This window comes from Sturnus vulgaris, chromosome 6 (genome assembly GCF_052056855.1).
Source record: "Sturnus vulgaris isolate bStuVul1 chromosome 6, bStuVul1.hap1, whole genome shotgun sequence".
NCBI lineage: Eukaryota > Metazoa > Chordata > Aves > Passeriformes > Sturnidae > Sturnus > Sturnus vulgaris.
Window position 1 is genome coordinate 34,378,798 of NC_142248.1, and position 19,044 is coordinate 34,397,841.

The following is a 19,044-nucleotide window of genomic DNA, read 5'->3' on the forward strand; positions in this document are numbered from 1 at the left end:
AATTGTAGTAAAGCAGCATTTATTTAAAAAGAAAGAGAATAACAAATCTTAAATGTTTTTCATTTTACCAGCTTTACTTACCATTTACTTACCACATACTATTTTCTTAACCTTGTAAGTTTTTGACAACTGTGGTATCCTAGTCTGATTTGCATTGATGGAAAACAGAAAATAAAAAGACCAGTTGCCATACATAATATCGAAAATAATTATTGCATTAATTATGTAGTTAAAATATGTTAAAAAGTATGGTTTAGGAATGCTAAATACTCTGCAGATAGATGGCACCTTGTGTACATCTTCTGCCATGCTTTGGATATATTTTTTTGAATGAAGGTCTATTTCTTATGGTTAGAATTTTCAATTAATTGCTGATGACCTGGAAATACACTCACTGAAGCTCAGACTCTCCTGCATGTATTATGGCATTTAAACTAAAAAGGCAAGAAATCAATTCAGTTGTTTGTGCTGTAATTGACTGAATAGCAAATGTGGCACAGGATATTGAAAGGTCAAAATGAGAACCATGCCCAGAACACTTATTTGCAAACAATTTTCACAAGGTTTTAATCAAACTTTGGTTAATAATTGAATTATACCTTTTATTTAATATGTTAAATAATTTTCATTATCTGGGCAAATCTTTGTATTTTTGTTAAAATTGCTGCATCTTTTACATACAATACTTAATTTAAAAATCTAATTCACTTCTCAAATCCCAGATACTGGAAAAGGTGCTGCTAGCAAGGACTAAAATGATGGTCTTCATAGTATTAAGCTATGATTGTGATGAAGGGTAATGTTTTGGGAAGCAAGCTGTTTCATCTGCTTTCAGTGGCTGGAGCACACAGTGGCCGGCAGCTGGGTCAGGTGTCCCTTGGTGGCTCTGCACTGTGCTGTGGAAGGCACCTGCTGCTGCCAGGCACTGCAGAATCGGTCTGAGCACACCAAGAGCAAGGCTGGTGCACCTCTGCTTCCAGCTCTCTGGTCTTCCCTGCTCCTGACTTGCAGGGAGATTCCCGAGAGAGTTTTCTGCTTCAAATTCTAGAATGTCTGACAGTCTGTGCCCCCATTCCCAAGTTGCCAGGGGTCTCTGCTGTGCTTCAGGGTAGAGGAGATTAATTTCCCAGCACAGTAAGGAGCACATCCACCCTGACTGCCCTCTGTCCCTGCAGCACAGGCAGCCACTCACCCCACGGAACCACAGTGATTCCCTGGCTCCACTTCGTGCTTGCTGCAGCACTCATCTGCCTTTTCCAAATGCCATCTTTCCACTTGGCCCTCACCTACACTCTGGACTAGAACATATCGACAGAAGTGTCTTTTTCCTTCCCATTTGTCTCCCTGGGGACTTTTCTCTCACTATCAGGTCCTGGCAATAGAGTCTAAGATCAGAAATAGGCTTCTGCCCAACCCTGTGCCATGGCTTGTTTCACATCCCCATTATTTTGGTGCCCAAGGTCCTGTAGTAGGAGTCCTGTCTGGCTCAGTGCTGCCAAGTTTTGATGGGACACCAGCTGTGCCATTCCCTCAGGGAATGAGGGCTGACTCAGTCCTAGCTTGGTCCTGGTCCTTAGGCTCACAGGACACCTATTTTCTCAAAGAGGATAATGCTACTATTGAAAGGATATAAAGGTGAGAAGAGAAAAGATACATAAAAATGGAATAGGAATAGAACATATGCATTAGTCAGCCTTTTCAATGAATAATAAAAAGCATTTATATGAGATTAAATTCAAGTCTTGTGTAAGTGAAAGAGAGATACTGTACTTGCTTTCTGTAAGAGACTGAATTTTATCTAAGCAACCTTGCATTTTCTAAAAAAGAGGTTAAAAGTTGCACAAATGTTGACGTCTCCAAACCTACCTCTCCTAAATTTTTAAGTAATCTGATAGCTCCTTCTTGTGCACTAGTTTGCTTTCATTTTGAAATCACCTGTTGTGGATTTGCTTTCTTTCTACGGTTGTTTTGTTTTATTGTTTTGCCCTTCAAACTGCCCTTCCCTAAAACTTCTAATGATACTCTCTCCACTACAAAGAACTTCAACACTGTTTGGTATTCTGCCTTGTAAAAATAAAGTACAAGACAAAGCACATTAAAATATTAATACTTTGTTGTCACCCTTTTTAAAGATTGTACTGTTGGAGATAAAAACAGGCACCAGCATGAATGTAAAGGACTAATAGTGGAAAGATAAAACAACAAGTTATTATGCTGAAAGAAATCTTTCTTTACTATGTGTTTGGTGAAATACATTCATGTAGACTTAATAATTCCTTTGCAAGGATTTGTGGAATCTCTCCACTTCTCTTTGTTCCTGCAGTCTAAATGTTCCCATATTTCTCTGGATGTTGTACTTGAGGGATAAGGAATTTCCAGTATATGCTCATATCAATAAACATATTGGATGAACTGAATATGTTCTGCAATCTGCTTCATACAGCAGCTCTGCTAACAGGATCTCATGGTTCTTCCTGAGCTCTGAATATATGTGAAGCATCTGGCTTTGTTAAGAAAATGAGGCTAAACTGTAGATCTTTCTTTATGAAGCATGAAAGCAGTGTGGTGAAGCTAAGTTACTGTCAGAAAAGTAACTCTCTTCCTTGAGATAACCTGTCCCTTTTCACAAAGACCTGGTGTTTGCCACTTAGGGCATACTAGATGTAGGTTGGATATTTTCAAGGGGAGAATTAGATAATTCTGTTCTGTGACTGCAAGCTAAAGCAGTTCTCAGGGCCTTGCCCTTTAACTTATCCTATCACTGTAACAGAATAAAGAGCTGATCTAGCTCAGATCTTTGACAGTAATCATGAGTGAGCAGTTTGGCCAAGATCTAGTGTTGTACTCACTGCCAGGTCACGGGGAGAGAAATCTTGAGGTCTTTTCATTTCTTACATCTTACCTGTGCAACAGAAAGACAGCTTAGTCAGTGCTGAACAAATGCCATGATCTGACTAAGGATTTATACACCATAAGGGAAATGTCCTCTTTCAGAAACTGTGTTTAGGGGGGTTGTTTCAGACTCTAGAACCACAGAACTCACCAATTGCAGGGGCCAGGCTCTGCTCAGGGTCCATCCCCTTGACATAAACCTCACAGAAATCCTGTGTTCCTCCTACTGGGCCATCAGTCAAGGCACTCTAGGAGAAGCCCCTTTGAGCCAGCTCCAGTTACTCAGTTATCCCATCTCTTTTGTGGACCAAAACTAAATGGCCTCTTTGCTGCTTCACTCTTCCATGGAACTTAAATGTGTCAGTTAAAGCAATTATAAGGTTTTGTCAGAGACATCTCTTTTGCAGTATTAAAAACAGTGTCAAAGATGCCTAGGCAATTCCTCTGCATGGTGGTTCTGGTTTAGAGTGCACCCTTTCAGCCAGACAAGTGTCTGCTCTGTCTGAAGTTCAACATGATAAAAAAGTCAGAAATAAGCAATAGTTACTGTTATTGTAGGGACAGAGCTTAAGTGGCCACATGTTCGACCAGAAACTTACATAAGATTGGAGGAAATGACATGAAGCTGTGTCAGAGGAGGTTTAGATTGGACATTAGGAAGTTCTTCACCCAGAAGCTGGTTGGGCACTGGAACAGGATCTGCAGAAGAGTGATCACAGCATCAGCCTAACAGAATTCAAGACGCATTTGAACAAGGTTCTCAGGCACATGGTGTGATTGCTGGGGATGTCCTGTTCATGGCCAGGAGCTGGACTTTGATGATTCCTGTGGGTCCCTTTCTAATCAGGATATTCTATGTTTCTGTGAAATCCATGGGGCTTCCTTGTCGTTTTAATATCCTGCAGATGATCTCTGCTTTTCAGAAGGTGGCTGCACCACCCTGCTTCACCTACCTGTAGACATTGCTGCTTGGGTTTCCTGCGGCCACCAGCCCCGCTGGCCCAGGGACCGAGGGGGGGTGGCAGAGGGACACTGCTGTCAGTCTGAAGTCGGGCTGCTCTCGAGTCCTGCCAGCGCAGCGCTGGCTGGGGGAGCATCCCAGCTCCTCCCTGCTGCCCTGCTGAGGGCTTCTTCCTTTTCCTTGCAAAGCATCCCTGCAGGGCAGCTGAGGACATGCGGGTAGGGTGACTGATCCGGGGAGGAGGAGAGGCTGGAGACACCATCCCCTACCATCCCCTACCATCCCCTACCATCCCCTACCATCCCCTACCATCCCCTCTCTGTGCTGCTGCTGCCGAAGCTGTGCTGGAGCCGGAGCCGTCGATGTGGCTCCCCAGAGTTAGTTGCTCAGCAACCAGAATCAATTAATATGCTTTGCAGAAAGTGCAGGGAAAGCCCGAGCTGCTGTCAGCGAGCAGGCAGGAGGCTGAGGGTGACTCAGGATCCCACTCCTGCCTGGCACCCATTTGGTCCCACCCCATCTTCTCCAAACACTCCTTAGCCACCGTTCTTTTCTCCCTTCTCCTCCCGTACGGTGCTTACTGCATGTGTCCCCAAATTCTTCAGGCAAAGCACCTCCTTGCTCAAGAAGCCTCCTGCTTCAAGGCTTTTGCTTTTAGATCTGATTTGTATTTTTTTATTATTTGCTAGATTTTCTTCAACACTTCTCTAGAAATTCTAATATTTGTGTTCTTTGGGAAGGGAAAGGGAGAGCTGGTGTTTTTGTCAGATGGTTTTAAAGATGCCTCAGGATGAAAAGGGTTGTTTGGGAGTACACAGTTGAGCAGCAGCAATGAAATTGCATCATGTGTAAATTGGGAAAGTTTTTGCCTCTGCCTTTGTTAGAAATGATCAGCACTGCATATATGAGACCAAAGAGGTAGTACTGATTGTTGTGAAACACCTAGATAATAGAGTAAATGAGGGGGTGTTGCGGGATTTTTTGACCTTCTCCTTTTCAGTGTAGTAATTTCAGGGCTTTGGTAAGGTATTATTTTCTTTTTTTCTTTCTTTCTTTCTTTTATTTTCTTTGGAGTCCCTCTGATGACACCGCGAATCTGGGAATGAAGAACTTCTTAGAGCTGATTGGAAATGGCATTGCGGAGCTGAAACTTAACTGGAGGAAATCTATCTCGTGAAGAAGAAAATATAATGCACTGTAAGGATCTGTCTTCTGGTGAAAAATTCAAGCCTAGAGAAAACTTGTCCGCTTTGTTAGTAAGAATGGGTTGGACAATTTTCTTCAATTCCAAAGGATATCTGAATGCCATGCTGAGCTTAATCTCTGCAGCATGCTCTGTGCTTCTCATCTCTTCCTGATGCATTGCATGGTAAGGCCTTTTTCCTTCCTTTTAATAATAACTATCTTTCTGATGTGATGAAAGGTATAAAATAATAGCAATAGTGAAATGAAAATTGAAAAAATGTACAAACGTAACAAAAGAATGTTTGCTTGCATGGTTGTCTTCAGGAGCAAGTGTCCTGATTACTGCAGCAGCTTTGTAAGATCATTTCTGTCTTTCTCCCTTGCTTTGTGACAGTGTGTATGTGCGTGTGTTTGTGCACACCTGTGCTGTCATTTGCACTTGGACTGGAACATCTGCAGCTGTATTGTACATTTTTCCATGCTAAAGAGGATGTTTAGGAATTTGCTTTAACATTTCTCTCTCTTTTACCCTCCCTCTCTCCCTCCATTCTCCTCCTCCTGCCTCCTCCTTCTCTTGCTCCGTCTGTTTCTCTGGGGTCATGGTTCTATACCTTCCCTGCACCTCAGTCGTGCACTGACCACTAGAAGGCAAAAATGGGAGGTAAAAGAAATCCTATATCAATGCAAGAATGGTCCTGAGTAGTATTATTTTAATAAATGAAAGCTACAGAAAGGTTTTGAATGTCTGCCATACTGGCAGGTACAAAAGATTTATTCTATTTTGTTTCCATGGGAAACAACTAGCAAGTGCAGACTTGGATGCTGTGTTTTAGAAACAGTGGGAGACAGATCCTCTTATACATGTCAGAAAGCTGAAAATGATTACTGTGAATTATTACCCAGGTCATAAAATAAACAAGTCCAGTATGGGATGTTCTCACATCAAGTAATTTTTGCTATGTATTAGAGGAGTGTTGAGAGTTATTAGAAATACCTTCAGTGGGCATTGCAAGCTATTTTTTGTTAATAGCTGTTATGTGGTTTTGTCTCCTTGTATGAAAGGTGCTAGAGGAGTGCAAGGAATTATAACTACCTGACTTAAAAATACTTAGGGTCATTGTCAAGAAATTGCCAAGCAGATCAAGAATTGCACAATTAATAAACTGAGATGGAAGAACAGATTTCTTTTCCAGGAAGACTGGTATATTTGGGTCTCTCTTTCAGAAATTAGGGTAGAACTAAAAGGTGCTATAGTGGTGATGTGAAACATGTATTTTCTTATACATCCTGGTTGATAACTGAGTTTGGAAAGTTGAGTGGTTCTTGAACAAACTGTGGTAAAGGACTGCCTCCACTTTGAGGGCAACCCATTGGAAATCTGACTGCTTCTGATGGAGCTGGAAAAAGATCAGCAGCAGGTTTGTGTGGCAGCTGTCATGGACTGTGCAAGTGGATATGGAGTTGACAGGTTCCTGGCAGCAGGTTCTCAGGATGGGAAGGATAAACAAAGGCAAATCACAAAAGCCATGCCCTAGCAGGACTCATGAGCAAGAATCAGAGCTTAAATACTATTCAGAAGATGTAATTTTGTGGTAGTTCCCAATAAATCTCTTCCTTGTATGATGGAGGACTCCATAAGACAGTTTTTAAAGAGCGAATGGTAATGTAACCTCTTCAAATCATTGCAGTAGGAGGAAGCAGAGATTAAAAAACAAACTGTAGTGTGACAATATTTCAAGAGGGTTCAGAGGAATCAGCCTTGATTTTAGAAGTAAAGGTTCAAAACACATATATGTGTGCATTGAAGCAGAATTTTTGTGTATTTTGCTATCTAAAATGTGTGACTGTTGGAAGAACCAATAAGCAAAACTGAGGAAGAACAACACAGCCCATAAATGTCATCTTCACTGTCAGAAATAATCTCTTTATGTGAACAAGGACTACATCCTAAATTCAAGTTGCCCATTGCAAACCTTTCCTCACATCAGCAGTTCTATGTTAATCAGTGGAACTAATTGCATGAATATTGTTCTTTAACCCCAGCTGGAAAATAAACATTGCAGGGCTGCTTCTCACCCCTCCCTGGTGGAATAGGAGAGAGAACCAGAAAAGTAAAAGTGAGAAAACTCATGGATGAGACAAAAACTCTTTAGTAGATAAAGCAAAAGCCACACACACTCAAACAAAGAAAAACAAGGAATTCATTCACCACTTTCCTTGGGCAAGCAGGTGTTCAGTCATCTCTGGAAGAGCCAGACTCCATTGTGTGTAATGGTTACTTGGGAAGACAAATGCCATAATTTTGAACACCCCTTCTCCCTTTTTCCTTTGTCTTTCCCCTGTTTTACATTCTGTTTTACATGTTTTATATGACACCATATACAGAATATTGCTTGGGTCAGTTGGGGTCATCTGTACCAGCTGTGTTCCCTCCAATTCCTTGTGCAGCCCCAGCCCAGTCTCTGCTGGGGTGGGATGAGAGGCACCAAAGGCCTTGGCACTGTGGAAGCTCTGCTCAGCAAGAGCTAAAACATCTCTCTATTGTGAATTTGTTTCTTGCAGCACCAAACATAGCCTCATACTAATTATTAGAAAGAAAATTAAGTCTCTTCCAACTAAACCCAGCACATTCTCCATTCCTTATCCTACACCATTTACATCATGCTCACATACCACACGATCCAATAGATCCTCACTAACCAACCCCCTTGCCATCTTTCTATATAACATGCAGATATCACTCCCTTAGTCTATGGACCACCCTTGTAAAATATCCAGAAATGTCCACAAAACCTCTATTGAGTTTATTTAGTGACTTTGAGCTCCATCTCTTATGGTGGTCACTCAGAATGGGAGAGGTCAAAACTAGCACAGTGAGTAAGAACTACTCATGTGAATAAATTCTAAAATGTTTTATAAGACCAGGTTTTTTGATTGTCATGGCAACAGATTTATTAGGCTTCAGGCATAATTTGGATTTCCCTTCTAAACAAAATAATTTTTCTTTTTACCTATGCAAATCTTTTGCCTTGTAATTAGAGCAAGAAAAATAGGTTAATTAGATTCTTAAAGATCATGCAACTGTACAGATGCATTGTTAGAGAAAAATTATCAGAGTATGCAAAAATTTACCTTTATTAGTGGCCTCAAAATTGAAACAAATTGTATTCTTATTGGAAACATTCATTGCCTTATTATTTTTTCTGACAGTATTAACATTGCTACTGGGTATTGTCAATATTTCCAGTAACCCATCCTGGGTTCATTTGAAACATCACTGATATTACAAAATACTCACTATTATTAGATTCAAGGATACTTACCCAGCTTTTTACTACATTAAATATGTTCATTTTTTGGTTAATACATGATATTTAGCTCTTTAGTTGATCCAGGAACATTTATCTTTACAGTATAGAAACACAATATAAAATCGCAATTAGAGTAAACTTCCTACAGAATGTAGATATATATTGAAATAGGAAGGATGAAATCATCTGGGTTTTATTTTTCTCAATTTTGCATGCTTATAAATGCCTATATTATTAGGATATATATTACATAACAAGCAATATTTAATTAATTTTAATTTATAAAGAACAGTTCCTTTTCGCATAGGACTTTTATTCCACAAGGTTAGGCATTATGGTAGAAAGAAAAATATTACAAAAAATAAGCATAGCAGCTTAATATGTATCCAGTACACTAATGCAGTAATATGTTCATTTGTTTATTTTATCCCTGTAATATACATAGTGAGAATAGTGGATTCTTTTCTAAAGAGTGTGTTGTTTTGAGAGAGAAGCTTTACATGACACAAGGTGTTCATTGTCTTTACTGTACATTACTGCTCATCATTTGCTGTGACTCAAGACACTTTAGTGACATTTTAAATAATTTTAAAACTTGCATAACAGCTGCATTTGGTTTTCTCTGTCAATTCTAAAGCAAGTAAAATTAGTAATTTCCTTTTCTTTTAAGATGCTTATAGTAAAGGTTTGACGCTGAGAACACCTGTCTTTCATTTCAGTCCACTGAACTATTTTTTAAATAAACAGCATGAATTAAAGCTTGAACCATCTGCCTTGTCAGGGAAGTTATACTGAGCAGTGGATATATTTTCCACACCTGCAGCAACTATTTCCAGTTGAGAAAAATGTGGCATATAAGCAATCCCTGTATTCAGAATGCCTTGAGCTGTCTTGATTCAAGATCCAGCAGAAACCTGATTTTTGAAAGGCCTGCAAAAAACCAAAAACAAATCCCAAAGGAAACCTGAAGTTTTGTCATTTAAGTGCAAATATCCATAGAAAGAATGTTTCTCGGTCAAGTAATTTCTGTAGATCAGCATCTGTGTTTTGCATAAAACAGGATAAAAAATGAGAAGTTATAAAAAGCAATATATTTGGAAATACTGATGTCAAAATGACACAAGATTTCATTTTGAAATTTTTAATCAGACTTCCATTTGTTACAAGAAATTGTACTGATATCTGTTTATCTGCTTTTCTCAGTGAAATTTTGCAACATCTTTTTTTTTGTTTATTTAACAGGAAAGTGTTTTGTTGTGAATTTTTTCACCAGATCTTTTATAGCTGTCCCAATATTTATTGGCTCTCACAAGTCACTCCTTTAAATAGAAACTTTCTGAAGGGTCATCTTTAGCACTACATATTGCCTAGCCCCATATGACTGATACTGAGCAGCAGTTCTCACCAAGTCTAGGGTAGAGCATAATCTCTGATGGCAATTCCCTGCTTTAATTCTTTTTATGTCTTCAACAGAAAGCAAGCTTCTATTTTTCTGAGTTTTACAGATATCAGAAGTAGTAGTTTTTACTATAAAAGCCTTCAAGAAACCTTCAAAAGGCATGCAGGAAGGAGTAGAATTAATCGAGTATTAATATCCTTATTAAATAGATAAGGAACTGAGCAACACAGAAACTGCCCAAAGCTATAGTGGTAAGGGAAGAGTTCGGAATTGAACCCAAATGTCCTTATTCTCAGTTCATCACTGTCCCTGCAAGGTTGGTCTTCATTTTGTTCATTTCTTTGCTTAACGACTTATATTAGGGCTTTAAAGTTAATACTAGCTGAAGTATCAAATGTGAAAGGGAATTACTGATGCATACTTCCTTTCCAGTCTGACACAGTTGTTCTAAAAATTCTTTTTTCTCTCCTGAGCCATTCTGTTTGAATGTAACCATTAATTATGTAATTGCTTTGCTACACAGGGGAAATAGATCCTATATTAAACATAAAGTTACTAAATATAAGTATCCTAAACATGCCATACAAGTTCTGAGGGATGTATATATGTAACAGTTTATGCTTTCAGGGCTTAGGGACAGCTGTGGGGCTGTGCAATAGTTTGAAAGGCTTTTGGTATATTAATCAAATTTCAACACAGAAAAACATCCAGTTAAAATGTAGTAAGACTGATGATGTCTAGAATCGACACAGGTCATTATGAATCCAGCAGTTCTGGGGAAAAGAGGTGAAAGAGAATATGATACCTAACAGTAATAATGATTATTAACATAATAATGATTATTATTAACCCTGCTATGCCTCGTCTGTCCAAGGTAATCTTTCTGTTTTGTGTCCTCTTTATGAGAAATGAAAAGATGGTTTGTCTGGAAAGTACTTAGCTGCTAAAATTACATCTCAAGTTGGGGGGAAAAAAAAATCTGACTTGTCATTTTAATACGAACTCGGAAAAATAGCTTTTAGCAAATATGCCAGAGTTTTGGAATTAGCTCTGCAGAAGAATATCCCAGAAGCTTAACTAGTATTTGCCTCACATTGATCTATTTGTGCAGCTCCAGGTGTTACATGCCTCTGGATCTGACAAGTACAGTACTTGCCCGATTACCCAGTGACATATTAATGTAGAAGAATATGAAAGTCTGATTAAAAATAGTACTTTACTGGAAATCTCATCTGACTTTGGTTTCATTCCTGCAAAATGTTAAGAAGAGAACTTAAAATGGACCCTACTGCACCAAATATAATCTTCTATTTTTTATGAAATAACTTTTTACTGGCTTATAATGGAAAAATATTAGAAAGGAATGCTTTTGTCAATACATACTCCATTGTAGTAAGGAATTACATAAACTGCTTCAAAATAATTTTCTCCAGTGCACAGAGCTCAGCAGCCAGGATGATCACCTGCACTCTAATTTCATCCATAGTGATGGTGCAGAGGGTCATCTTCAGCCTGCCTTAGCCCTCCATACTAAATAAGATATAATGTGTCCTGTTAATATCATAAAAGAAATTCTGAAGGTCTTTACTAGCTAAGGAACCCTGGATATTAGAGTACAAAAAAGGTGTTTACATTCAGGCACATGCTGGTGCTTAAGAAAACTCAACATATCACATGGCCTCTACTTATTTTTAAAGCCAGAGGGAGAAAGGTATCCAAATACGTTTGGGGATCTGACCATGGGATTTATAATACTTGCATATTTTCCACAACATTAGGAGTCTGGAAATTAAATCTAATTGTTGTAGTTGGGTAATTACTGAACTTTGACAGCTAAAGTGGTTTTTATTTGGCTGAGAAATATCGGAAAACAATTGAAGTCCATCAACATAATGAAAAAGAAATAATTAATTCCATTAATTGTAAGAGCCTCAGAGGATATTAATGTAGTCCATAGTCTTAATTTCTGAATTCTGAAAATTAGTGATTTATCATTTCACGCATATGTCTTTAGATACTAAAAAGCAACACTTTCTCCTCCACGTGAAACAGTGATACATTTAGGATTTTATTTTGACACATCCCAACTTAGCAATACTGTCTGCAAAGTGAGGTTTTACTGAACTATGTTAAGAATACCAGAAACTCTCCTTTAAGAAAGACAAGCCTAATATTTTAAAACAAGACCATATAATCTTTTGAACAGGAAAACTGATGACAAGACTGTCTAAGAGCTGTATGTCGGAATTTTTTTTACCTTGCATCTAGACAAAACACGGGGTAAAAGGTTTTTTTGTTTGAATGTTCACAGTAAATGTTATTTTTCACTGAATATAGAAGCATTGCAAAATACTTAATAGGAAAAGGTAGGATTTCAGAAAGTCTTTAAAGAATTCTTGAAAGTGACTCTTAATGGATGACCACAATCGGCCTTAGGATAGTTTTGTTTCTGTGCTGCTGAACACAATACTTGTTCTCTATGCGTATTAATGAAAGCTAGAAAACAAACCTTTCTATAAGGAAGATTTTCAGTAATGTCATCCCCATTTAGTTTGGGGTCCTGTGACCTCCTCATTCCATAGCAAATGGAATGTTGCACCAAAATGCTCTGAAGCCTACACAAGTCAAGTTGTGTGTGAAGAGACAAGCAACCTTTCTGAGTCTCTCCATGCTAAGCATGTGAATAGCACAGTATGAATATGATGCAAACAGACAGGATCAATAAAAAATTTCCTTCATAAAACAGAGACCTTCAGTTAAAAATTTTTACCAAGTTACAGCACAGGAATACCGTAGAATTAAAGAATCTGGCATCCTCTCCTCCTTATCCACATCTCTAGCAGATACTTGTATGGATTCAACTTCCTTTGATCCTGTTTGTTTCTATCCCAGTCTATGTGGGCATACACGGTTAAATCCCATGACAGTGCATCTGGGTACATCCATGCGTTGCATGGGGGTATAAACCAAGATTCCCATCCCTTCAGTGCATACATATAAGGGGTCACACCTGGGCGATCACACCCTGTCCTGCCTCGCCAGGGACCTGTTCTCCCAGTCCCCCGTGGCTTACAGACAGCTCCTCAGTCCTCAGTACTGCTAAAACCAGATTTCTCAGCTGCATAAATGATGTGTGCACAAATCATGTCTCTCATGTAATTAAAAAACCATCCAGCATGGCCTCATGGGCCATGGCCATGTGCCACTCTGTCTCTAGGTCTATGAGCTCTGTCAGTATGATCTTGTGGGCCACATCCATCACAGATCCTCCCTCAACGCAAAGCCCAAGCTCTGTGCTCAGAATTCAGTTTCCACTCATTTGATGACTGCTACTCTTTTATGAAAGGATTCCATTGAGATGAGCTGGGATGCTTTGGGTAGCTGTTGGGGTAGGGAAATCACAACCAGGCAGGACTTTTCCACTTCAGCTGCTTAGTTTGCTTTAGGCTTTGGGTGTGAAATGCAGTACTTTGCACATGAACACGCTCGTGTCCTCAGTGCCAGGGTGAGAGCTACCATCCTACTTGTGATTGTCACAGCTGGTGTGAATTGAACAGGAGCCAAGATAGAGCACTTAAGAAAGTCCCCACGGCCCCAGATCCCCACAAACACAGGAGGTTGGGCCAAAGCTGCTATATGCTTCACACTTCTTTTTCTCCTGGTCTGGAGGTATGATGTCTCATCCTCTTTGCTTTTACAAGATGTAAAGATGCTGATCATCCTGGAAGTCAGGTTACCATCACTATGGGAGACAGCTTCCAGATCTGTTTGTCAGGGCTACTGAACCTTGCTTGTGTGTCCCAATGTGAGGATTAATCTGTTAATGTTTGTAAAAAGCTATGTAAATGATCTGTATCATGCTGACAGGTCAAGTACTGCATTGCTCACTGGCTGCTCTTCCTGACAGCTTAAGATACATGCCAAACAATGCCTACTCTTTCAGACTGTGTTCACTGATGTATTTTGACTGGCTTTACCCTCTCAGGATTTAGACTTACGGCTTCTATCCTACTGATTGGATGATAAAGCCCAAATATGCAAAGCCAGTGCTTTTCACATAACCTAGAATTCAATAAAGACATTGATTTATGCTTGTACTGGACCATGGACTCAAAGAAAACCTCTTGGATCTATTACAGTACATTGCAGTTCAGGTCCTGGAGGACAGCTGGAAAGCAGTGAGGGCAGGCAGAGCTCGGTGCTGTCCTTGGCCGTGGGCAGGAGGCAGCAGCAGAAGCTGCTTTTGTGAGCCACTGGCAGGATTTGGCCCTGCTGCACCTGCAGGAGCTGCAGCAGCTCAGAACGGCTGCAAGGCTCAGCACAAGCTCATCTGAGAATGTGAATCCTACCAAGAGGAGAGTGTGCTTGAAATTCAGGAACCTTTATGTTCTGTGCTTATCACATAGATTGCAGCTAATATCAGTTATTGAGCTCAGGGTCTGACGGGGGTAGATGTTGAAGAAATGATAAGAGAAACAGCCTCTTCTAGAGAATGAAATTCTAAGTGAATGCAACTCCCATAACTAATTCTGCAAGCATACAGAATGCCAAAAAGATAGTAACTAATTTCACTGTCTGCTTGACTACCTACTTGGTCCCAGTTATCAGAATTACATGTGGATCTTTATGTTGATTTTTGGTATTAATGATTAACACTTTCATTATCTTTAAAGCCTTTTGCAGAGGGGATCACTTGCCACTGATCTTTACTGATGTCTCTCTGGTTGTGACTGTACTTTTCTTTAACTACCCGAGCTAGAAAGCCGTGCTGCAGCATGATGCAGGGGCTGTTCTCCTTATAAGCTGTTAGTAAACAAGAGGAGGATCAATAAAAGAATGGGACTTTCTGTGAATCTTCATGGTTGCATGATCTTCTTTGAGGTCACTGGAACTGATAACTTAGTAGGTGGCTCATTTTCAGGCACTAATACATGGCTTTAGAGTTAATACACCCGCTAGCAATTTGAGTGACTAGGTTATTACAAAGTATATTTTGTTTCTCTCACTGTTGCTCATCTGGGCAACTTTTAGTTTCAAAGCCTAGTCCAGTACCCGGTGGTCAGTGAGAATTGTGCCACTGATTTCTTCCACAACTGGATCAATTCACTGGCTTGTTTCATCTTCACCACTGGTACAAGTTGCTGTTGTAGAAAATACAAATATACCTTGGCTTTGCACTTTGTTTCTTCATCTGGAACTTACTTTCAATTCCTTTCCTCTTTCAGATATTTATCTGCCATATACCTGGGGCTTCAGCAAATGTTCAGGGCCTATCTCTGTGTCTCTGCACAATGCCTTTGCACACACATCTCCACTGGTATGAGAATTGCTGCTCCTCAGCTGGGTATCTCCAAGATAAAAAAACCTCGTTTTGTTTCTCTCAAGCAGCCTGTTTGTCAGCCACAAAACTCCACGAGAATGACTGATAATGACAGGAACTGATTTCTTCTTTCTCCTTTAAAGTGACAGCACAACTCCATTTTAGATCTTTGTTTACACTTGCACTAAAAATGCATATAAGTGTACCCAGCTGGCATTGATATAGCTGGATTAACCAACAGGCAGGGGAGAGATTGGTAGGGCACGGGCTTTGGAGTGCATCGAAAGGGTGTAACAGGACTGTGGCTGTGGTTTCAGGTAGATATTCCACATGGGGGTGCAGGCCTTTTACTTTCTAGGAGACTTCTGCTCCCACCTGGCTAGGTGGCAGCTACCTCAGTCACAGTTATGTGAGCAGCAGTCCTGTCACTGTAGCAGAGACATAGCTGATGTTAATTATAAATGACTGCAAGCTGGAAAAGCTGGAACAGGATTAATTTATAAGCCTTGTTTGGGAAGTTTTAAATATATTGCTTACTGTGCTGTTAAAAAAAAGGTAGAATGCTAAAAAACAATGAAGACCAATCATCTGTAAACCTTCATTTGATGTGATGTCTAGTGATATTCTAGTGTTTACAATTTTGACAGCAAAATGACACAATAAAAAAATCAAAATTTGCATTTACAAGAAGTCAGGAATGAGAAAACAGAAGGAAGGCAGCAGAGATTTGTACTAACAGAGGGATTATGGCTTTCAAGAAAGGGCAATGTGCCATCTATAAAGCACAGTCATTTTTGCAAATCCCTGTTTTCCTGCTTGGCAATTACCACCTGGCAACAGTGAGGAAGAGGCAGCCCATACACTGCTTTGACAAGATGGCAATCATGTACTTTAATAAAATGTTTTGTAGCTATGCACAGCAGCATATGACTGGGGAGAGAGTGGGAATATGAAGGGAAGACAAAGACACAGTTTCTCAGAGCCAGAATTGTTCATGCTGACCAACCTCCCAACTGCAAAGGGTGTCCCTGTATCCATGAAGGTGCCCTTAGGACCCCAGAGGCCCTGACTCCTCAGTCCCCACGTGGTGCTCTGGCCACTCAAACATCCTTCCTGTGACAGGCATCAGCATCCACCGAAACTGTAATGGCAAGTGCAGTGTAGAAGAGTTTGTTCTTAACTGGTTGTGCAGTGTACAGAAGGTTGCACATGTTGGTTAAGTATGCTGTACAAGCAGGTACCTATGAGAAAGGTATTCTGCTCTTAAATATTTGCAAATATCTGCATGTGGTGAAGTGCTGTGAATTTGTAAGTCATGCACATTTTCTCCTCAGTAATGTTTACTTTAGCCCCAGGGACAATGCAGAGTGTAGCTGTGACCAGAATGGATGACTTCATAAGAGGAGGGAACTTACCCAGCCTCACTGACAGATTTTTATGAAGGGTTTCCCAAAGCCAGCCTGCAGCAGCACATCACTGCAGATATATTTCTGACATTTGTAGTTCAAGAAGCAGCAGTACTAAAAGTAAAACACTGCCAGTGGGTTTCCATAAAGAGCCTGATTCTTGGATTATTTCTGGGGGTTTCAGTGTAGCTATGAGCTGTATGATCCTAAGCTTTCTCTTGGAAGGACTCGACCAGCCTGCATCTGTCTTCCTTTCCACCCCTGCCAAACAGTGCTGCAAGCTCTAGGGAAGCAAGCACTGGAGAAAGGAACCAGAATTTGGGAGCAACTGGAAGAAAGAGACACATGAACTCAAGAAAAAAGTCTCAGGAGTCCATTGAATTTTACTTTCAGAAATAAGCCAGAAAATTCTCTGGACAAAACTTTAGCTTCTCAAAAAATTGACAAAGTTAATTTATTATCCAAAAAATAGATTATCCTTTTGGAAAAATATCTGGATTATTTCCTATCAATGCAGAATATATTGCCCAATATTCCTATAGCTTCTGCCATAGGTCCTAGTCTGATTACAGGCATGAAATGTAGGTAAGTGTAATTATGATACAGGCAGATTTATGTCTCCCCAGGCAGGTTTTAAAATAACAACAAGAGTATAAATATTGGATCTGTGGAAAGAAATTGTCCATTATTAAAATCAGTCCACAAGCTAGTACTGTGAAAAGCTTTCTTCTTCAATACAGCTGTCAGCCCTGCTGAGATTTTAAATTGGAGTTTGTCTAGTGTAACTCTCACTTTCTATTTAAAAAGCAAAGCCAGAAACATTAAACTTTTGTCTCGGGTTTTTAAAGTACAGGAAAGCTAATATAATTGCTGCACTAATGTAGAGTTATGAGCTTTTAGGCTCCCCAGTTTTTGGCAAAGAAGGGTTGCGTGTCTTGATTCATGCAATAAGATATTTCCCAGTATAATTTTGCCATACTCTTTCTCTTCAGAAAAAAATCTGCATCCCTTCCTCTCCTCTGGACCATTTGGCATGGCTCTCTGGTTTGTAACTGCCTGTGCTTCACTCCAGAGCTGGCTGCACTTCAGTCACCAGTCACTGTGCAGTTTCTATGTGAATTATTGGAGTGTGCTTGACATCTGGAGTTCTAAGGAAATTAGAAGTATGGTCCAAATCTCAGACAGCAGCTTGAGAGGCTTATGGAGACTCAGAGCCAGGTCTGTGGTCTGGCTCTGGCAATGCCCATGCCAAACTCAACAGAAAAAGTCACTGGGTGACAAAAGCTGTCTCCCCTTGGACCTGTGGCATGCACAACATGGCTTTTGGTGTCAGCTTAAAAAAGACTGGTTTAGAGGGTGACACAAAATCCCTTCAAGGAGCACAAGGGTTGGATATGACACCTGTGTCTGTGAAGTTTGGGTGGAGCTAAGGACTAAAAGGACAAGAAAAGTAAGACTTAGCTTGAGTTCTTAAGCTGGACTGGCTTGTGTGAAAGCAATTAACCAGCTGGGAATTCTTTGGAGAAAAATTACTTTAAACAAGTAAAATCTTTGGAAGGTTGTTTTTGTATCAGAAGGAAATAGAGAGGAATTTTGTTCAAGGATGTTCTTGTGAGTTGTGTTAATTTATTTTCATTCATCATTGACATTGATTAACTCTGGATTGACAGAAGAGTCAATAATCGTCATTATGAAGGCTTTATTCATCTTTAGCAAAGCAGACTGTATAATACCAAAAAGAAACCTGCACATTTTATTTGGTGTTTTTTTGTGCCCCTCCTTGGAGTCTCTAGAGCCACAGATCAATTGCTAATGTTTAGTGACCTTCTGCCCAAGAGTGTAGGGCCTGTGGGTGGGTCCTCTTCTTTGGCTGGCACTTGTGCAGTGCATAATCTAAGATGACACTGACCCTTTCAGCCTTATAGGATGAATTGTTCTCGAGTGTTTCCTCCAGTGTACTGTGTTACATGCCCAAACATTTTTTTTCATCTTGAGCATATGTCCAACATTTCCCCTCTGCTCTCTTTGTTGCATAGGTTTGATTGTAGCCAAAAGCAAAGGTCAAAAGACATTTTACTGTTTCTATTTCTATGTTTCTGTTCAGCTGAATTAAATTGTTGGTACTGCAAAGTGACTTCTTAAAAAAGCTTATGCTGCAACTCTTCAACCAGTATAAAGTGAAGATGAGCTGCATCAGTTTAAACCAGAGAGTGCAGAGACAAAATGTGATTCAAAGAACAGGGTGCTGATCTGGAAACTGAGAAAAAGAGTTTAGTTCTCTGGAGCAGTGGGCAGCTTCATAAATTTAGATAAAATTAGATAAAATATTCCTCTGCCTCTAATTTTCTGGATGGGTGGTAGAGTGACACTGTATTTTTAAAGTGCTTTGCACATTCAATTTTTCAGTCGTAGTCTTTTTCCTTTCACATCTAACATTTATCTGTATGACTCCTTGTTTAATCTACATTACAGTTAGGTTTAAAAATCACAATATCTGGAAATGTTCTGATATCCTGGAATAGGTTAATTATGTTTACCAGTGTCTGTGAGTATTCACTAGAAGGTGCCAT

At 39.8% G+C, this 19,044-nt stretch overlaps 1 protein-coding gene across 3 annotated transcripts in view; it reads left to right on the forward strand.

The window, feature by feature from the left end:
- TUNAR (transmembrane neural differentiation associated intracellular calcium regulator) overlaps nt 1-19,044 on the forward strand; it is a 154,754-nt gene that overhangs the window by 121,247 nt on the left and 14,463 nt on the right. For 2 of the 3 annotated variants that reach the window (XM_088166189.1, XM_088166188.1), the window contains one exon: nt 4,928-5,222. The exons of the other annotated variant lie outside the window; for it this stretch is intronic. In XM_088166189.1, the coding sequence (XP_088022315.1) occupies nt 5,184-5,222 (39 nt within the window). In that variant the 5' untranslated portion in view covers nt 4,928-5,183. The remainder of the gene's footprint in view (nt 1-4,927; nt 5,223-19,044) is intronic. 3 annotated transcript variants of the gene reach the window in all.